At 45.2% G+C, this 16404-nt stretch overlaps 1 protein-coding gene across 3 annotated transcripts; it reads right to left on the bottom strand.

Moving 5' to 3' along the window:
• Positions 1 to 4329: 4329 nt before the first annotated feature.
• Positions 4330 to 16241, bottom strand: nup37 (nucleoporin 37). Of its 3 annotated transcripts, none has more exons than XM_034577993.1 (10): positions 16131 to 16241; positions 15071 to 15262; positions 14866 to 14987; positions 12067 to 12139; positions 11722 to 11816; positions 6356 to 6446; positions 5118 to 5299; positions 4988 to 5038; positions 4741 to 4834; positions 4330 to 4518 (listed from the first exon to the last, which is right to left on the bottom strand). In XM_034577993.1, exons 2-10 carry the CDS (start codon positions 15224 to 15226, stop codon positions 4405 to 4407), a joined length of 978 nt encoding a protein of 325 aa, XP_034433884.1. In that variant the 5' UTR covers positions 15227 to 15262; positions 16131 to 16241; the 3' UTR covers positions 4330 to 4404. The 3 variants fall into 3 exon arrangements, with proteins under 3 accessions (XP_034433884.1, XP_034433882.1, XP_034433885.1); XM_034577991.1 differs by having other exon boundaries at positions 16094 to 16172; XM_034577994.1 differs by having other exon boundaries at positions 16009 to 16137.
• Between the last annotated feature and the right edge of the window lie 163 nt (positions 16242 to 16404).

Below are 16404 nucleotides of genomic sequence, written 5' to 3'. Positions count from 1 at the left end.
AAACTTTAATAACAGGAAATCTAAAGGTGCTGAATTGTTGTCCACGTGTTGAGGAACAGTGGAGAACGAGCGAACCACTACAATACAAGACTTCTAGGCAACTTCCTAGCCTTTAATTCCAAGCCAACTCTTTTCCATTTGGAAAGTTCTTGGAACCCATTTATCTTCATGTGTTATTAAGCAAAGGGAAGGAGCTAATTATGAATGATTTAAGTATCGTGTTCCCTGAGCTGGTCAAGGCCGGAGCCAGCACTGAGGCCCAGCACATCGGTGGGGCCAGGTCACCGGGACCTCACAGTCGACCAAAGCACGGTCGGCAGGGCCGCGCTGCTGACAGATGCTCTTCCTTTCTCTCACTCCGTGCTTCTGGAGGATTCGGGCCTCTCGGGGGGTTTATGACCCACGTCCAGTGTTTTGATCTCCACACAGGCAACAGTGCATATCAGGGCCGCGCACGTCAAAGCTTTTCCCTGAAAAGGACTCATCAACATCAACACCAGCAGCAGCACGGTGGCTGGCAAAGCCTCCCCCGTTAGCCACCTTGTGTTGGGAACAGTTCCCTTACCATAACTCCACTGCACAGTAAATCAAGCCCACCCCCCCCCCCCCCCCTTGGGAAAGCCTGTGTTTGTTGATTAGAAAAGAGAATGTGTGTGTGAACAGAGAGAAAGAGAAAGAGAGGGATAAAGCAAGTGGAGGGAGAGAGGGATCCACTACTTGACATGTCAGTTCTTTCTCTCTCTCTCGAACCCCGAAAGTCAAACACTTAATAATTTCTTGTATCTCGTTCCTGCATCCAGTTCTCTCCAAATTCGCAAATCCCAGTGAAACCACAGCCAGGATCCAAATCAAAGGCGTATTGCCACGGCAACGGGACGAGCAGCAAACGGGCTCCAGCTAGATTCTCGCCACAAATCCCAGATTGCTGTATCATCCCGACTCCAAACATGAATGTTTTTCTTTTACTCGTGTCGGGGCCATCCCATCTCTGCGCTGGCTTGGTTGCCTCCTCGGGCCTGGAAACAGGGTCGTGGGGTTCGCTTTGCCCTCGGGTCCAAAAGAGATTCCTCTTTCATTCTCACTCCTCATCCTGAACGTCTGTTCTTGTTCTATGTAACCTTGGTGAGTGGGTTCGAGCTCCTGTGAGAAATGTGGAACTGAATTATAATCGCAGATTAAGGTCTCGTCTACAAGACCACAGATATAATTTTGTACAGATATTTTACACAAATTCTCCATCTATCTTCATTCAGACGCACACATCAAATACCAGAGAAGAACCTGGTTCGAGTGACAATGTGGTGCAGTGATGCTAAATTTAGCTGCGAACTTGAAACGTATATATAGCCACCAATTGAAGTTGTCATACAAAGAAACAGTGGGCATGTGCGAAGTAAACGGTGACATCATCCTTTCCCCAAACACTCCGTCTTACATGTACACACAGATACACAGAAACTGGAGCTTTTGAAACTCTGCAGTTTGGAAGGAGTTTGTAAAAAAGGCTGTTTGGATCAGTTTCAAACGCAGAGGGAAAGGTTTATTTAGCAAAATATCCACATTCGTGTGGTCAGGGCAGAATCAGGTCCAGCGAGTTCAAGAGTAATGAACTGAAGATCAGCTAAACCAGTGTTTATCTCCAATATTCAGTCGGAAAACATTTAAAATACAAATCACCTGTAAAACGTACTTATCAATAAGTTATTTCTATGTGGTTTATGTTGTCTATAAAAATGTGGTAAGACTGGGGAAAGACCAGGATGTGTTTTCCCAATATTGAAACATCTGGAAGTCCAAGCAGTACAGCCGGAATCAAAGGTCCCTCCATGCACGAGTTAAGTCCGTCTTATTGTTTGGTTCTGGATGCTGGCGGGAAACCACAGCGATATGAAAAAGGATTTTCTGACAAAGCCACGAGGCTTCCTGCGGCCTTAACGAGATCACAAACCTGGAATCACACGGGGGAAAACAAGAGCGAGAACATCATCAGTGAACTCAGGCGGAGTCGACTGACGGCTGGGCAACGTGCTTCGACTGGACTGGACGCAGATCCCCAAAGTTCTGCTGAGACGGACTCCTCCAGGCAAAATAAAACCTGGAAGACCAAAATGACCTGGCACAGGGCTGCTACCGACGAGGATGCCAAGATGAACTTAACTGGGGGTGAGGCCCGACATCTTGCGAAGGCTAGGGGGATGATGGAGGGAGCTTACTGCAGCTTTATCTCCCATTGGAGACAAAAGAGTAAGCAAGTAAGAGAGAGGTGTTGGTATGTGAGGGGTTTTTTTCCTCTCTGGACAAAGGCGAGTTGAGCGGTTTTCCTCCTGCTTCCACTTTTCATTGTAAGTAAAACTAAACCTGTCCTGAGGTTGTATCCTCACCTCTATTTAATATACAAAAACTACTGAACCGATTTCCACGAGCTGCAGCTCTTTTCTAACCAACTCTCCATCGACTCATCAAGATGAACATAATCGCTTCATTCTGGGAAAGCATCGCAAACAAACCAGCCACGAGATTAAATCAAACACCAGCCTCAAAGGGCTCTAATCTCTGCCTTTGTTTCCCCTCATATCATGAGCCTCATTATTTTTATTTGCTCTCTTTTCGTTGAGCCCGGGCTTAAAGTCGACAGGGAAGAATTATCTGAAGCGGGGAGATTAGGAGGAAGTTGGTTAAGGATTTTAAGGCGGTCTGATCTCTCTTTCATCAGGTTCACAGTTTGTTATGAGTCTGCACACAACCGCGAGATCAAACTGTTTGCGAAGCACAATCGCTTCATCCAGGTTACATCAGAAGTTGAGGGTGGAGGCCGCGGGCAGCGACATCTGAGGACGTGCTTCCAGGAGGAGACGTGTTTTTAAGATGTTCAACATGGATCATGTGCTGTAGGAATCAGTCCACGGATAAAATGGACTTACATCTTCATGAACCTCTGCTCACTGGCCACCAGATGGTGTCCTCGAGTCAAGGGGGGTGGGGGGGGGTTCTGTAACCCACTGGGATTTCATGACGCATGTTTCAGAGGAAACTGGCTCAGTAAGCGAATCCTGTGCCCTGTATGGCTGCTCTTTTATCATCTTTGGAGCGCGTTCAGTGTGCACACACGGGTACGGCGGCCTCTCGCTCTGACAGTGACATCTCCTGCGTTCTGTGCAGCTGCTCCACCGCGGCCTGCACCTTGAGCCCGGCGAAACGCAGAGAGTCGAGACCACATTGGACTTGTTCAAACAAAGGAGTGGACCAGGAGAAGCAGTAGCATGTTATGCTTTGTGGAAGGCGGTTAACACCTCCTGTCCAAGAAACATACAAGGTTGACAAACTGGTTTGAAAGACTGGAGGTCCTTACGGGCCGCGCTCGATCGTGCACGGACAACGTTGGCACAATACGACCGAAGTGTTTCAGCTGACATGTACATCAATAAAGTACAATTAACTCAGGTATGAATGCACATGTATCCCACACCCTTGAAGATAAAGTAGGTCTGCGGACACAAGTGATCGACTGTCACCTCGAATGATTCGCGATCAAGTTAATTAAACGTGTGCCCTCTGCAGCTTAGCTGGCCTGCGACTGAAAAAGGAGATGCTGGTTTCTTCCTGTGACCAGTACAATGAGTCCTTGTTGTACCAGGAGGTAAAGTATTACAAGCCTCTGCCAAATAACCCCTTGTCTTCCATGTTTGGTCTGTAAGTATTCAGCAAGGTAAGGTATTCTTCCTCTCCCCGCGGCCTCACGGACATGACTCAGTTGTAGATGACCTGAAATGGCCTCAGACTCCCTTCCTTCCAAAAGCCTTTCCTACGATTACAATCCTTTCAACACCCCCCCCCCCCCCCCCCCAGACAGGGTTTGCCCCTTCAGCTGGACGGCAGCCAGACCTCCTAGCTTTTCCTCATCCTAAACTTCCTATGGATTTACTGCATCCTCACAGCAGGTGGAACAGCCCATACAGTGATATATTCTTGATTTAATTCAGTTAGTCTTGGGTAGTGAACAGAAACACAGAGAGAGAGAGAGAGAGAGAGAGAGAGAGAGAGAGAGAGAGAGAGAGAGAGAGAGCACCTGTAGTACGATGATCATGTCGATCGGTGAAGTGAAGATTTGGCAGCGACGCTCTCGACGCATTCCACTGAACTACAGCTCTGTTGGCAGCACATAACAGACAACTGATGAAACCTCGCTCTTCAGAGAAAAGAAAAACGAGCCCTTCGCTGTTTCATCTGTAGCTGAGCTGAGGGGGTAGACATAAATTTGAAAACAAAAGACAACGACAATGCTTAGGCATGCAGCGAATATCCATTAAATTCCACACAAACTGGCGCAGATACTCAGAAAAATATGTTTTTATTGATTATTAAGTAGAGAAGACACAGAGGACCTAGTTATCTACCGGGGGGGGTTTACATCTCAGTCATCCAAAAGCAAAGTTTCCTGTCGCCGCCGATCACACACAGCGGAAGTGTCCGGTGCCAACTGAGACCTGATCCCACTGTGGCTGATCCGATCATTACAGGCTGCAAGGACAAGAGCACGTGACACGAGACTGCAGCAATTAAAACACATTTAAAGACACAGTGAAAGTGACATTACATTTGTTAATTTATTATATATATATATATATATCAGCTGATATATCAGTAGACATTGTTCACTCCCCAATATCGGCGTTAGCCCAAAACAAAACAAAAAACCATATGAGTCGGGCTCCAACCTGGACAGTGATAAGTCAGACTGACCTGTGGGTGTCCGAGATGGTGGATGAGTAACTGACTGCTGATTTTTCCCGGACATCCAGTTGTGGCAAAGAGGTTTTCGTTGGCTCGAGACCACCTGAGGGGAGCAACACCCTTTTGAATATGATCACATAAGATGATCACAGAATATGAATAGTTCAGGCCAATTCCTTTTTTGATTAAACACAACATTACTTACTCTGTAGACAGGTCAAACAGCTAAAAAAGATTAAAGAAGAGATGTCCTTACTTGAATAACCGGGCTTTATCGATGTGGGCTGGTCGTTTTTCTTGTGGGTAACTGCAGACAAGGAACAAAAGGTTCAAGATGCATCTCGTGCCAACACACCGGGCAGCGTCGGTACCGTCCATCCCCTCACCTGGAGCGAGTTATGTCCCAGATGAGCCAGTCGTTTCCTGCCACGGCGCCCACTTTGATGGTGTTGGTGAGGCACCAGTCGGCCGACATGAGAGGGGACTGGCCGCAGTCCAGCGACAGGATGGCCTGCTGGGTGACCAGGTCGTAGAAGCGAATCGTCCCCTTCTTCTCCGCCACCATCAGCTGGAGAGGACAAGCAGGTCACTTAAACCAGCTGTTGCACACCAGCTGACACTCATCCCATCTATTTTGACTTTTTCCTCCGAGGACTGGAGCCTCTCCCAGCATGCAACAGCAGAGACGCCTTGCAACACCATCAAAGTGCTAACGGCTAAGTATTCTTTCACATGCTTGTCAGAGGGTGGAAGGGAATCTGGAGCCGTCTCGACACCTTTGTAATCTGAATATCAATCCCACTTAAACATTTATTGTGTCTCGCTGCTCGCCATACAGTGGCAGACTCCCCCCCCCCCCCCCCCCCCGCCCCACACATTGAAGCGAGGCTTTTCCAAAGAGCTGTAAATTAACTTCAGACATGGCTCGATGACACGTACTTCGCACCATTTCATCACAAGATATTTCACTGCAGCACGAAAAACTGATTCCGTCGAATTGGAAACACACATCTCAGCTCATAGAAACTTGCTAAAAGATGTGATGAAGCACTTGAAGAGAAAAGTTAAATCTCACTCAGGGGGAAAGCAGATTTGTTTTATTCTATACGGCAACTTTTTAATCGCACTTTAACAAAGTGAAGCCATGAATAGTAACGTTTACACTAGAGCCTCAGCAATTGAAGATTTAGACAATAAAAAAGGAAAATATGAGCGTTTATGTTTGTATGAACACTTTTATTTTACGGAATAAACAATGCAGAAAAGATGTGCATTTATTTGTATGTTCATTTTCTTAATTAAAGTTAGATATTTCACAGCAAAGTGTTTATTTTAATGCTCAACAGAATCTTTAAGTGCCTCATCATAAGAATATTCAGTATGTCAACTAGATATCCGGACATCTGAGATGAGCAGAGCATCAGAGGGCAAATAAATAAAAACAACCTTCTCTCCGCTATGACCTTTCCTGTCCTCGTTCTGAAAAAACGACTTCACCTGTGACTTGTTTAGATTTTACAGGACAGATAAACTCCCGCCCGACTATATCGTTGTCGTACTGTGGTACAGGAAACATTTGCAGAGTCATGACATGAGCAGGTATCTAAAAGCAAACCCCTCCTACCTTAAAGACTTCCTCTGGGTGCCAGCACACACTGATGCCAGGAGAGCGAAGTCTGAGAGTGATGCTTTCATTTCCATCCAGGTCCCACACCCTGCAGAGATAAATTAAACATGAAAACGAACACCAACAGAATACAGCTGAGATGAGACAGCAGAACCTCACATGAATTACTGGGCTTTGAGTGCTTTATTGGAACTAAAATCAAATTTGCAGAATCTTTTGCTTTCTCAGGGAAAAAAAAAAACTTTACAAGAAACTAAAAGTGCTATGAGAACTCGCTGCAGAAAGACCTGTGCAATTGTCTCATTATAGTGAAGGGGTAACAAACACAGGACTTATAATCAGGTCTAATTAGTGAAGTTACCGACTAATTCTTCTTGATGTGTGAACCGCTCTTGGCAAAAAAATCCAAAAACAAAACCCCACAACCTCTTAATTAACAACAAAGATGGAGTTTGAGAGCACGCTTCTAAAAATAGCATGGGATTTTGAGCCGCCCTTGGATGCTTGCATAATAGCCGGAAATGAAAAATGACCTTCCCAAGGTTTCTTTCAATGTAAAACATGACCTTGATAAATATAAGCGCACAGATTTCTTCATATTCTGATAGATTCCTTGAAATAAAGAAAGTGTGTAATTGTTCCTGCAGATTCGTCTTCTACGGAATTCAAGCTTTAATTTTCCCTCCATATAGACACATGACTAACAGGGTTTCCTGGCGCACAGCGGGGCCAATGATAGACGACATGTTTTCATCCAACTTCATGTTTGCCCCTAATTTATCCAGCTCCTGTGAGTCGTGCACGAGTGATGAACAGGGTCCTCAGGCTTTTCCAGGGAAACTGGGCTCCTTCCTCGGATCTGGGCCCTGAGCTGTGAAGACAGACAGACTTATGCTGGACTCCTCTTACAAGGAAAACGCCAGCCTAGCATTACATTGAGCTTTGATAGCAGGGGCAGAGGGAGGGGGGGGGGGGGGCATCACCCTCGCCTGCGTCGGCGTTACGCTCCACTCACATTACAGCAAATGTTTCGCTGTGGGCGGCCCGCTGCCATTCATTTTCCTGCGGAGTACAGAGAGGGCAGCGGAACGCACGTCACTTGAGGAAGAGCAGCGGCGAAGAAGTTGAACGGCATCGTGCTTTATGCAAATGAAACAGAGAGGTCCTGCGAGCGAACGCCAGCCAGGATTAAGACCAATCTTCATTAAAAATAATAACCAATTCTACAGTTAAACAAGACTTGCGATCGCAAAAAAAATCAGCTGAGAAGCTCTACGGATGCAATGAATCACTTGGATGAAGAGCGCTGCGGTTCCTGAGACCTGGATCTATGGTTAACCACATCTGAATGATCCCTGAACTAGAAGAGAAAGTGGGGATGGGGGAGTACGGGGCAGGCTGCAAGTGTTTCTGGGAATATAAAACAAACGCTTGTGAAGCATGGGAAGGCGCTGACTGATGAGGTCATGTAGAAGACATCATCTAATAAAGCCCAAAAAGTACCTCCAAAGACCATCTAAATGTCAAGTGTGTTGTTGGAGAGATTGATGTCCTCAGTGGTGCGGTGTAGGGGAGGATATGCCCCGTCTCAGATGAAGACCTCAGTAAACACTCAACTTTTCCTGCCTTGTCTCCCCTGCAGCAGGACAGAGCCATGTCGGAACCCTGGGCTTCTTTTCCTCTGCCCATGTGCAGACTCAGCCAGAGCCTCCACACCATGGAGCATGAGCGAGGCTGAGAGGGGTGGGGGGTGGCAGAGGAGAGAAAAAACCCCAGACCACACCAGGAAAACAACGACTAAACCCTATTCTCTTAGTCCACTAGCCAAGCAGAGCTCAATTGCACGCTACACCACCGACGGCCAAACTGTGGTCAACCACTGTGCCCTTCAAATGGAGAGCACCGGCTCCCCAAAAAAACATAACCTCTGCAGAACGAGGTGAAAGACATGAGACACGAAAACACGCGTGACCGCCTCTGATAAAACACGGTGTAATTGCATAACACTACATCGAGCAATAACACGCGGCTTCCATGTACAACAGGGTTGAAAAGGACATCTGAAGTCCTGTGTTGTGCTATCGAAGTGAGAGAAGATCAAAGCCAGATCGTTATGGTTGTGTCAGTGTTTCCCATAAGAGGAGGAAAACGGGAAATGCCGCCGGCGCTGCGCGATCTGATTTATTGTGGAGAGCAGAGCAAATAATCGAAGGTGACTCTCTGGAGGGAAGAGAGCTGGAAGAGTCAAACAACAAAATCCCATCCCACCGCCTGGCAGGGCGAGCCAAACGCTGAGGTGCACAATATCTGCATCAGCATGTATTCTGACAGGACCTGCTCGAGATTTAATTTAGATTCGAAACACTAACATTGTCTTTTGCACATTTGCTGTTGAGATGGTTATTGAAACCGTTTGTTGTGTTTTTTGGATGAGACGATTCCCCCCCCCCCGCCGCCCACCCCCAATCACCCGGTGAGTTCAGGGATCCCCCTTATAAAGCAAAAAAAAAGATGTGAATATAAAATGATAGGTAACAGGGGATACTGCTCGAGAGAGAGAGAGAGAGAGAGAGAGAGAGAGAGAGAGAGAGAGAGAGAGAGAGAGAGAGAAACTGCTGAAAAACTAGAAATCATGATTTGAGTTTAAGAACATATCCACATATTTCATTTAAGGAGTGAAATTTCAACTTTGTGTGATAATGATCTTCAGTATATTTACCACAGTCAGTACATAAGGATGGAGGACGTTGAAGAAAAACAAAGCTAAAGCGAGTCCGTGCAGCAGCAATCGGACAGATGGAGCCGCAGCATCAAGATCCTCCTGATACTCACACTCCACCAATCGCGAGTCGGCCTCAGCTGTCAATCCCGATGTTTCGCCCAGTTTTTATAGCATCGAATAACGACTTAAAAACCAAATGAAACCAGAGAGCCTCTTTGAGAGAAAATGTATTTGACGTTTACGTTTGATCCACGTCCCAAATACTAACATCTCCACAGAGCTTCATTACAACCTGACTTGCTGAGGGTTTATGGCCGATACTGCAGCCGGCCATCAGGGGGCCGTCAAGATGAATTGGCGTCATTTTTGGGGACTTGACATGTTGTCCATCTTTATATACAGTCTAGGATATTGGCCATAATGTGCTGAGTGCACAGTTCATATCTCCCAACCTGAGCCATTAACATGTTGTTTTGCCACTAAGAGAAGAACATGAACTGGTTAGAAGGCACAGAGGTTGAAATAAGAAGCTAAGACTTATGGATAAATGGTTGAAATGGATAAATAAATGAAAAAATAAAAGGTATGTGGCTTCACACTTGAAGCAGGGAGGTAAAAAGAATAGCTACGATGGCCTAAAAGTCAAGAGATGCAAAATGGCTAAAACACGTCTCCCTTGTTGACCTGCCATCACCTCAGTGACATGTCGGCCTTTAGGTTGGAAGCATGGATGAGATCTCAAGCTGCTGTAATTCAGTTCCCTTACAGAACATAAAAGATCCAGATAAACGGATTATCGGTGAGAACAGAACAAAACGATTTAAAGCGCGTGTATATATATAATGCAGCTGTGAACTCACTCAACCCCAAATCCCTTAAGGAGCTGGCAGTGAGCCCCGGTGATCTCTAGGTGGCACAGTTCCCCACAGACGGGCTGCCGCTGCACTGATACCATGAGCTGTTTGGACAATAGGAGCCAAATGTAAACTTCCCTGAGGAAGTGGAGTCTGGCTCCCCACCTAGGTGCTGCGGCGTCAAGTTGCATGCTGGCAACGCCGGAGTTCCCACAACTGCAGGGGACAGTGATGACAAAGCTAAGCAAACTTATAGTAGAGGCACGGCTGCCAAACCTAACAGAGTCATGAGAGAGGTCATGAGTGTATGCATGCAGGCATACACTTTCCTCACTCCCTTTCCGCAGGACCAGCGTCTGCCTCTCACACCGAGCCTCGGTTTGTGTGGGCCGACTGGAAGGTCCTCTCCTGTTAACTTGATCTATCCCTGGTTCGGCCTCTTGTCTTCCTCCCGCGTCCCATATTTTCTCAACATGACAGAATTTAAATCTTTCAGCAGATGGAGCACACTCCTGTTTTCTCTGGCTGGTCAGTGGAAGGAGGGCGAGAGGAGAGTGGATGGGAGAGGAGGAGAAGACTTGTTATTTCTGTGTGATCTCAGACGGCGTGATGTGACAGGACGAGGGCACAGGGCCGGGACGGGACGACCAATGAGAGGGTGGCTTTTATGACGACAAATTAACCAGCTGTCTGGTCGAAGATAAACAATGAGGAGAGACAGATTATTCTCTGTGTGTGTGTGTGTGTGTGTGTGTGTGTGTGTGTGTGTGTGTGTGTGTGTGTGTATATATTATAATGTACCAGAAGGCTGGCCAATAAACCAACCTTTCAAATTTTCTGCACGATAGATTCCTTAAAACTGCTTGAGCCGAGTTCGCACTACACAACTTTCAAAGTGGGCTAGTCACTGCTCAGTTCACACCACGCAACTGGCTGTAGTGTGATCGCATTCATGTTACGGTCAATGACGTTTTCAAAACAGCCTTAATGACTAAAAACACTGTCACTTACAATAATAAATCACTTCAATAAACCAATATTTACATTTTTTAGGGGAAACACTTCTCTCTTGCTCCAGTGAGATGATTTGTATTTTTTCTTGTTGCTGAATTTTGAGTTGTGTACTGTTGCTCAGCCAAACAAAGCCATTTGATCTTTCTTACACTGAACTCTGGGAAACATTAACTCTATTTTCTTACAATTTAAAACCAAACATTTAATGAAAAGAATAATCAGCAGATTCAACTATAGTGAAAAGAACTGTCACTCGCAGCTTTGCTCTTCATCTCACTGTTGCTGTTTGGTTTGAGTCTAAAATTTTCTTAACTCAGAAACCTACTGTACAACAGAGAGCAGGGCCCAGCTCTGCAACACAGCTCTGCATGCAGAAAGAGAACCAGCCTCCTGATGTAGAGGGGCTTGCCCCTGCACTGACCCTGGCTACTGACACACTTTTTCCCTCCTCTGGCATTAATTGAAAAGGAAAATTTGGGACCCTTATTATAGATCCCCCTTAGAGAGGAAAATCTTTCTGCAGCTAATTGGATTTCCATATTTAACCAATTAGCTAGAAAAGCTACAAAGAGGCTCTGTGCTTACGCACAGTCACACCGGAGCATGTTGTGCTTAGCATCAAGTTTCAGTGTGGAAATACAGTCAGGGCTTTCTGCACCATTAACAGAGAACAGAACTGAAAAATCAGAAGCTGGGAACACACACACACACACACACGCACACACGCACACACACGCACACACACGCACGGACAAAAACAAAATGGTTTGGACCTGCAAGTGTGGTCATCACTGACGGAAGCAATCTGTTTCCCTTCTGAGGGCTCGAACACCAAATGGTTAATGTAGCTGGTGTGGCCCTCCATCACCTAGGCAACGGCACAGAAAAACAACGTGTTAATGAAGAAACCATGTGATTATTAATAAAGGTGATCAATAAAAGTGAGTATTTCCCAGCAAACTCTGTGTTTTTTTTCTACACTGGCAGCAGCTCTGTTTTCTGTGCGCACGGCTACATTTCCTGTATCACTAAGTACCAAATGTCAGTGCTAAGTAGAGACAGTCTGAAGCCAACCGACAAGCAGCATTCTGGCCAATGTGCTCCAGATGTTGCAGTACCTTGACTTCATGCCTATCCTGGAGATCAGATGTCAGCAGGCGTAGCTTTCTGTCAGCTGCAGCGGTGCAAAATCTGCAAAGAGGAAAAGAGAGGATGTAAAAATAAACAAAGAAAGAACATCCAAACAGAGTCAGGCTGCACGGACCCAATGACAGACGACATCCCGCTCTGCGGACCTGCCTGCAGCCGCCTAGACTGACACCTCCGGTTCGAGTGTGTCAGTGTGTGTGGTAGGAACTTGGACAGTGATCAGTGGAGGCGCTGCCAGGGAGATTCTAATTGCACGCTAAGATAAACACGGAGAAAAACAAGATTCCTCACGCCATTTACGCATGTCTCTGTTCAAAAACCTGCGCAGAGCCAGGCAGAGGACTTTCCCTCTAATCAGTCCTCGTATACACCAGTGCCTGCAATTATTCACACAATTACACTAACTCACTTATGACAAGAAAAACACACACATATCACCAGAATAAACAGACAGCGGTTCACACATTTTCAGTCGCAGGCACAGATGGATTTGGCATGATGTCACTACAAACACCCTTAACGTGCTTCGGGGTATAACTGCTACAGTAGATTAGATTATATTAGGACCGGCCTTCTAACCCTGCAAATTAGTGTTTTACTTAAAGCATGGAACACAATCTGTCTCTTTTTCTTTTTAAGTTTAACGTCAAAGCCATTTTCTTCACTGATCTCCAATAATCCTGCGTCATACAATAAAAGTCACAGTAAAATGGGGAAATTACCGAATTTCACCAGTGAATTGTGGGTTTGTTGTTTTTAATCAGTCTTTTAAAAAAAATCCCCAAAAGCCTTCAAGTTGGATTTTCAGGCAGAGGGAAGATCCCCAAGTGTGAAACTTTTTCATCTTACTCTACATTTGAATCCTGAAGCAGGTAAAAACTCTTAAAACAAGTATTAACGTAAAATAAAATAGCTTTTGAAAACATAAATTCATTCGTTAAATGTTGACTCTGCAGCTCTAGCTCTGTTTTGGAAAGAAAGAAAAACTCTCTGCTGTTGTTCCACATAAGAATTTTAAGCCAAAATACAAAGAGCTGATGTAAAAATTCTCTTTCCACAACAGTTCTTCGCTCTTCGTGAGCTTGAGTTTTCCATTTCTCAACTGGTTTTGCAGGGATTAGCAGCGATTGGTCAGACCCAAAATATGTGAATAAAATGTAATTAAATTACACTGTGATTTTTCAGATGGGTTAGAATTCATCTTTGCCATCAGACACGTGGTCAGGGGTTAGACTAAGGGTTGTTACTGGTAATGCAGACTTTACCAATAAATAGTGAATTGTAGATTTTTCTGTTTAAACTTTTGAAAAGGGAAGCAGGATTTAAAGTTCACCTGGTGATGCAACTTGCATCACAGTCACACCTCCGGGCATCCTACGGTAAAATGTCCTGGACATGAACATGAACATGCGTTCCTGGTTTAAGTTTGTTCCCAACCGTCTCTCCTCTCATAGTATTTTCAGATTTTTTCCCATTATTAGCCGCTGTGGTGGTTTGGTGGCGGCTGCAGCTTGAGCCCCCTTTCCTCCCCTCGTCTCTCTCACTCTCTCTGGGCCCCTGCTCGAAGAAAAGCCTGTGAGAACGCTGTACTTTTCCTGGAAGGCGCGATTACGTGCATATCGAAGGGAGGGATGGAACCTGAGCGGGTAGTCATCAGCACAATAACATGTGCGCACGTCACAGGGCTGGCTCGAGGGCCCTGTGGAGTAAACCACAGAAGGCTAGGAATTATCGCTGCCTTTCTTTTTCAATTACAGAAAGCCGAGACACCTCCAGAGGGACAGCGGAACCTTCCCATCCAACGCTCCAATTAGGAGGAAACTCTTGCTTTCTAACAATCCACAGTTAGGCCACTTCCCTCCCGTCCAAGGCCACCTGAAACAACTGGCTCACATCCTGGCAGCTGCAGTGTGACAGTGATGACTACGTTCACACAGCGTGGCTGCTGTGCTTTCACTACAACATGCCTCTTGTTCTGGTCACAAGAAGAATGTTTGCCAATAATTACCCTGTTGTGTTAACAGACACGAACGTCAACTTCCTGATGTGGAAGTTGAGTATGGCTTAAGATTTTCTAATCCTTTTACAGTTCTCTGCTGACCTCTTACATACCAGGAGGCCCTGGAGCTGCAGGTGTTTTCACCATATATATTATCTTGTTTCAGAAATAGCCAAGTCGGCCAATAAGGTAATTAACTAAGCTGGTGAATGACTTCATATATTAGTCCAAAAGTCTGAGAGCAAGTTTAGGTTAATACATCAGGTTTAGTTTCCTGAGAGCTACAAATGCAACTTCATCACAGATACAGAATTTGCTAAATAAAGAACATAAGGCAGTCAGTAAAAGAACGGTTAAAATGTGGCTGTCCTGTGGTGGTCGCAGAGGACGAGGAGCAGTTTCTAAACCACGTCTCAGGAGGGGAAGCCAGGCCAGACGTTTGGGGTGGGCTAAGGCATACCAGCATTTCACAGTGGATGATGGGAAAAAAACGTTTACTGATGAATCCAAGTTTGAGATTTACGGCAGACATCACAGTATTCAAGGAGACAAACAGGAGAGAGAAATGTTACAGCACGAGAATCCACAAGACGAGCAATCAACATAAAGAAAAAAATGTTGATTTGGTAGCCACCTGCTTTCAAACAGATGTAGTTCAGCAGCCAAATCTCAAGTGACGTTGTTTTGAAACATTTTAAAACTCTAATCTGACACTTCCAAACCTATCTTATGAGAAAAGGTGTCCCTCTGATCAGTGCCACTGAAGTACCTGATAGTGGGTATCCTGTCCAGCCGGGATTCAGGGCTCCAGGCGAGAGCATCGACGCGCAGTTCATGATGGAAAGCTCGAAGGACATTTAACTCAACTCCCTCCAGCTCCATATCCTCCTCCTGTGGGAACAAGAACGTCTTCATAGAGGAAGGAATATGAAGTTCAACAGGTGAACCAGAACGTGTGAAGCTGCGTTTCTCACCGGGAAGAGGCAGGTGCCCACTACCACGTACTGGTTTCCACCGTAGGCCAGGAGAGAGGCAGGGGTTCCTGAGGTGAACGGACTGAACTCCACCACGTGAACGTAGTCATCGCATGGCACCGTGTAGCTGGCACTGCGGCTGGAGTCCTCCTGCATGACGTGTGCTGTGGTACGAGTGGCTTCAGTACTGAACTGTACATCAGAATAAAAAAAAAAAGAGGATAGAGAACAATAATTTAGTTCATGCAACAGCAAAATAAATGTACGTATGTAGCCATTCCTTTATTTAAACCATTATGGACACTGCTGGAAATTAATAAACAAGCCTGTGTATTGGCAATTCTTTTTAAAATGCAATAGGTCAGGTCATCGGCAAAAAACACCCACCTGAAGCTTGGCTATTTTATCCATAAACAGTTTCCTAAGTTTCTAAATTGATTTTCTAGAGAATACTTTCTATGTCCCTGTCTCCACATTTTCACAACTAGTTTGAGCAAATCCACAACTACTGATACTTGTCAGGCTCTAGACCTTTGTAAGTTTTTAATAAGAGATTTTGTTATTAAAAATGCACATAAAACAACTGAAAACTGAAGCAACAGCTGATGTTCATATATTGCTGGTTATGATCCCATCAGTGGCATTAAAAACATAAACATACAATATATTTATAAGACTCAGTTAGATCCTGAACCAAACCTCGTTCACATATTCACTTGTTTTACATATATTTGTACACACATAGGCGAACACAGAAATAAGGACGTGTTTTGTGTATTTTTCCCCAAACTTCATCACTCACTCTTCAATTCTGCTCACATTAAAAACACATAGCTGTAATATATTTTACATTTATTCAACTGTCACATAACAGAGAAGCATCATCTGTCAAGGAGCTAAAAACGTGACTCCCGGGACAAAACAAGCTAGCAACTCACCAAAACACTGGGTTTTACTGGATTTTACCAGGTAACGCTGCGACGGAAAACTCAACAAGAACCCCCCCCAATAACTAATACACACTTTCATTCAGAATACGGCCCCGTGCGTGTAACTTTACCACGTTTATTTCTGGTAGTTTCCTTGAATCAATGAGTGCGCGCCTGCGGGATGTTTTCAACCTGCTTCCGCCTACGTCACGGGCTGTACCACTAGGGCGGAAATAGCAGGGGGGGATTTGGACACACGTACACGGGAAATGTTAAATAACATCGCGGTATTTCTATATAATGTGAATATAAATGTATGAAGTGTAATTATATAGATGTGTTAGTATAATAACGGGAAACTATTCATAGAAAAACGAAACAAAAATATATGTTTAACCAGAACGC

This window comes from Hippoglossus hippoglossus, chromosome 23 (assembly GCF_009819705.1).
Source record: "Hippoglossus hippoglossus isolate fHipHip1 chromosome 23, fHipHip1.pri, whole genome shotgun sequence".
NCBI lineage: Eukaryota > Metazoa > Chordata > Actinopteri > Pleuronectiformes > Pleuronectidae > Hippoglossus > Hippoglossus hippoglossus.
The sequence above is the reverse complement of the archived record's forward strand: the minus strand, read 5'-3'. Positions and strand labels throughout refer to the sequence as shown.

Bases quoted from the DNA above. Each gene is read 5' to 3' on its own strand.
- nup37 (XM_034577991.1), bottom strand. The intron at 6,447-11,721 runs GTCCAAACCATT...TTATCTCTGCAG, and splicing joins AGTGATGACCACACTTGCAG to GGTGTGGGACCTGGATGGAA. The intron at 5,300-6,355 runs GTAGGAGGGGTT...TGTCCTCTCCAG, and splicing joins ACCCAGAGGAAGTCTTTAAG to CTGATGGTGGCGGAGAAGAA.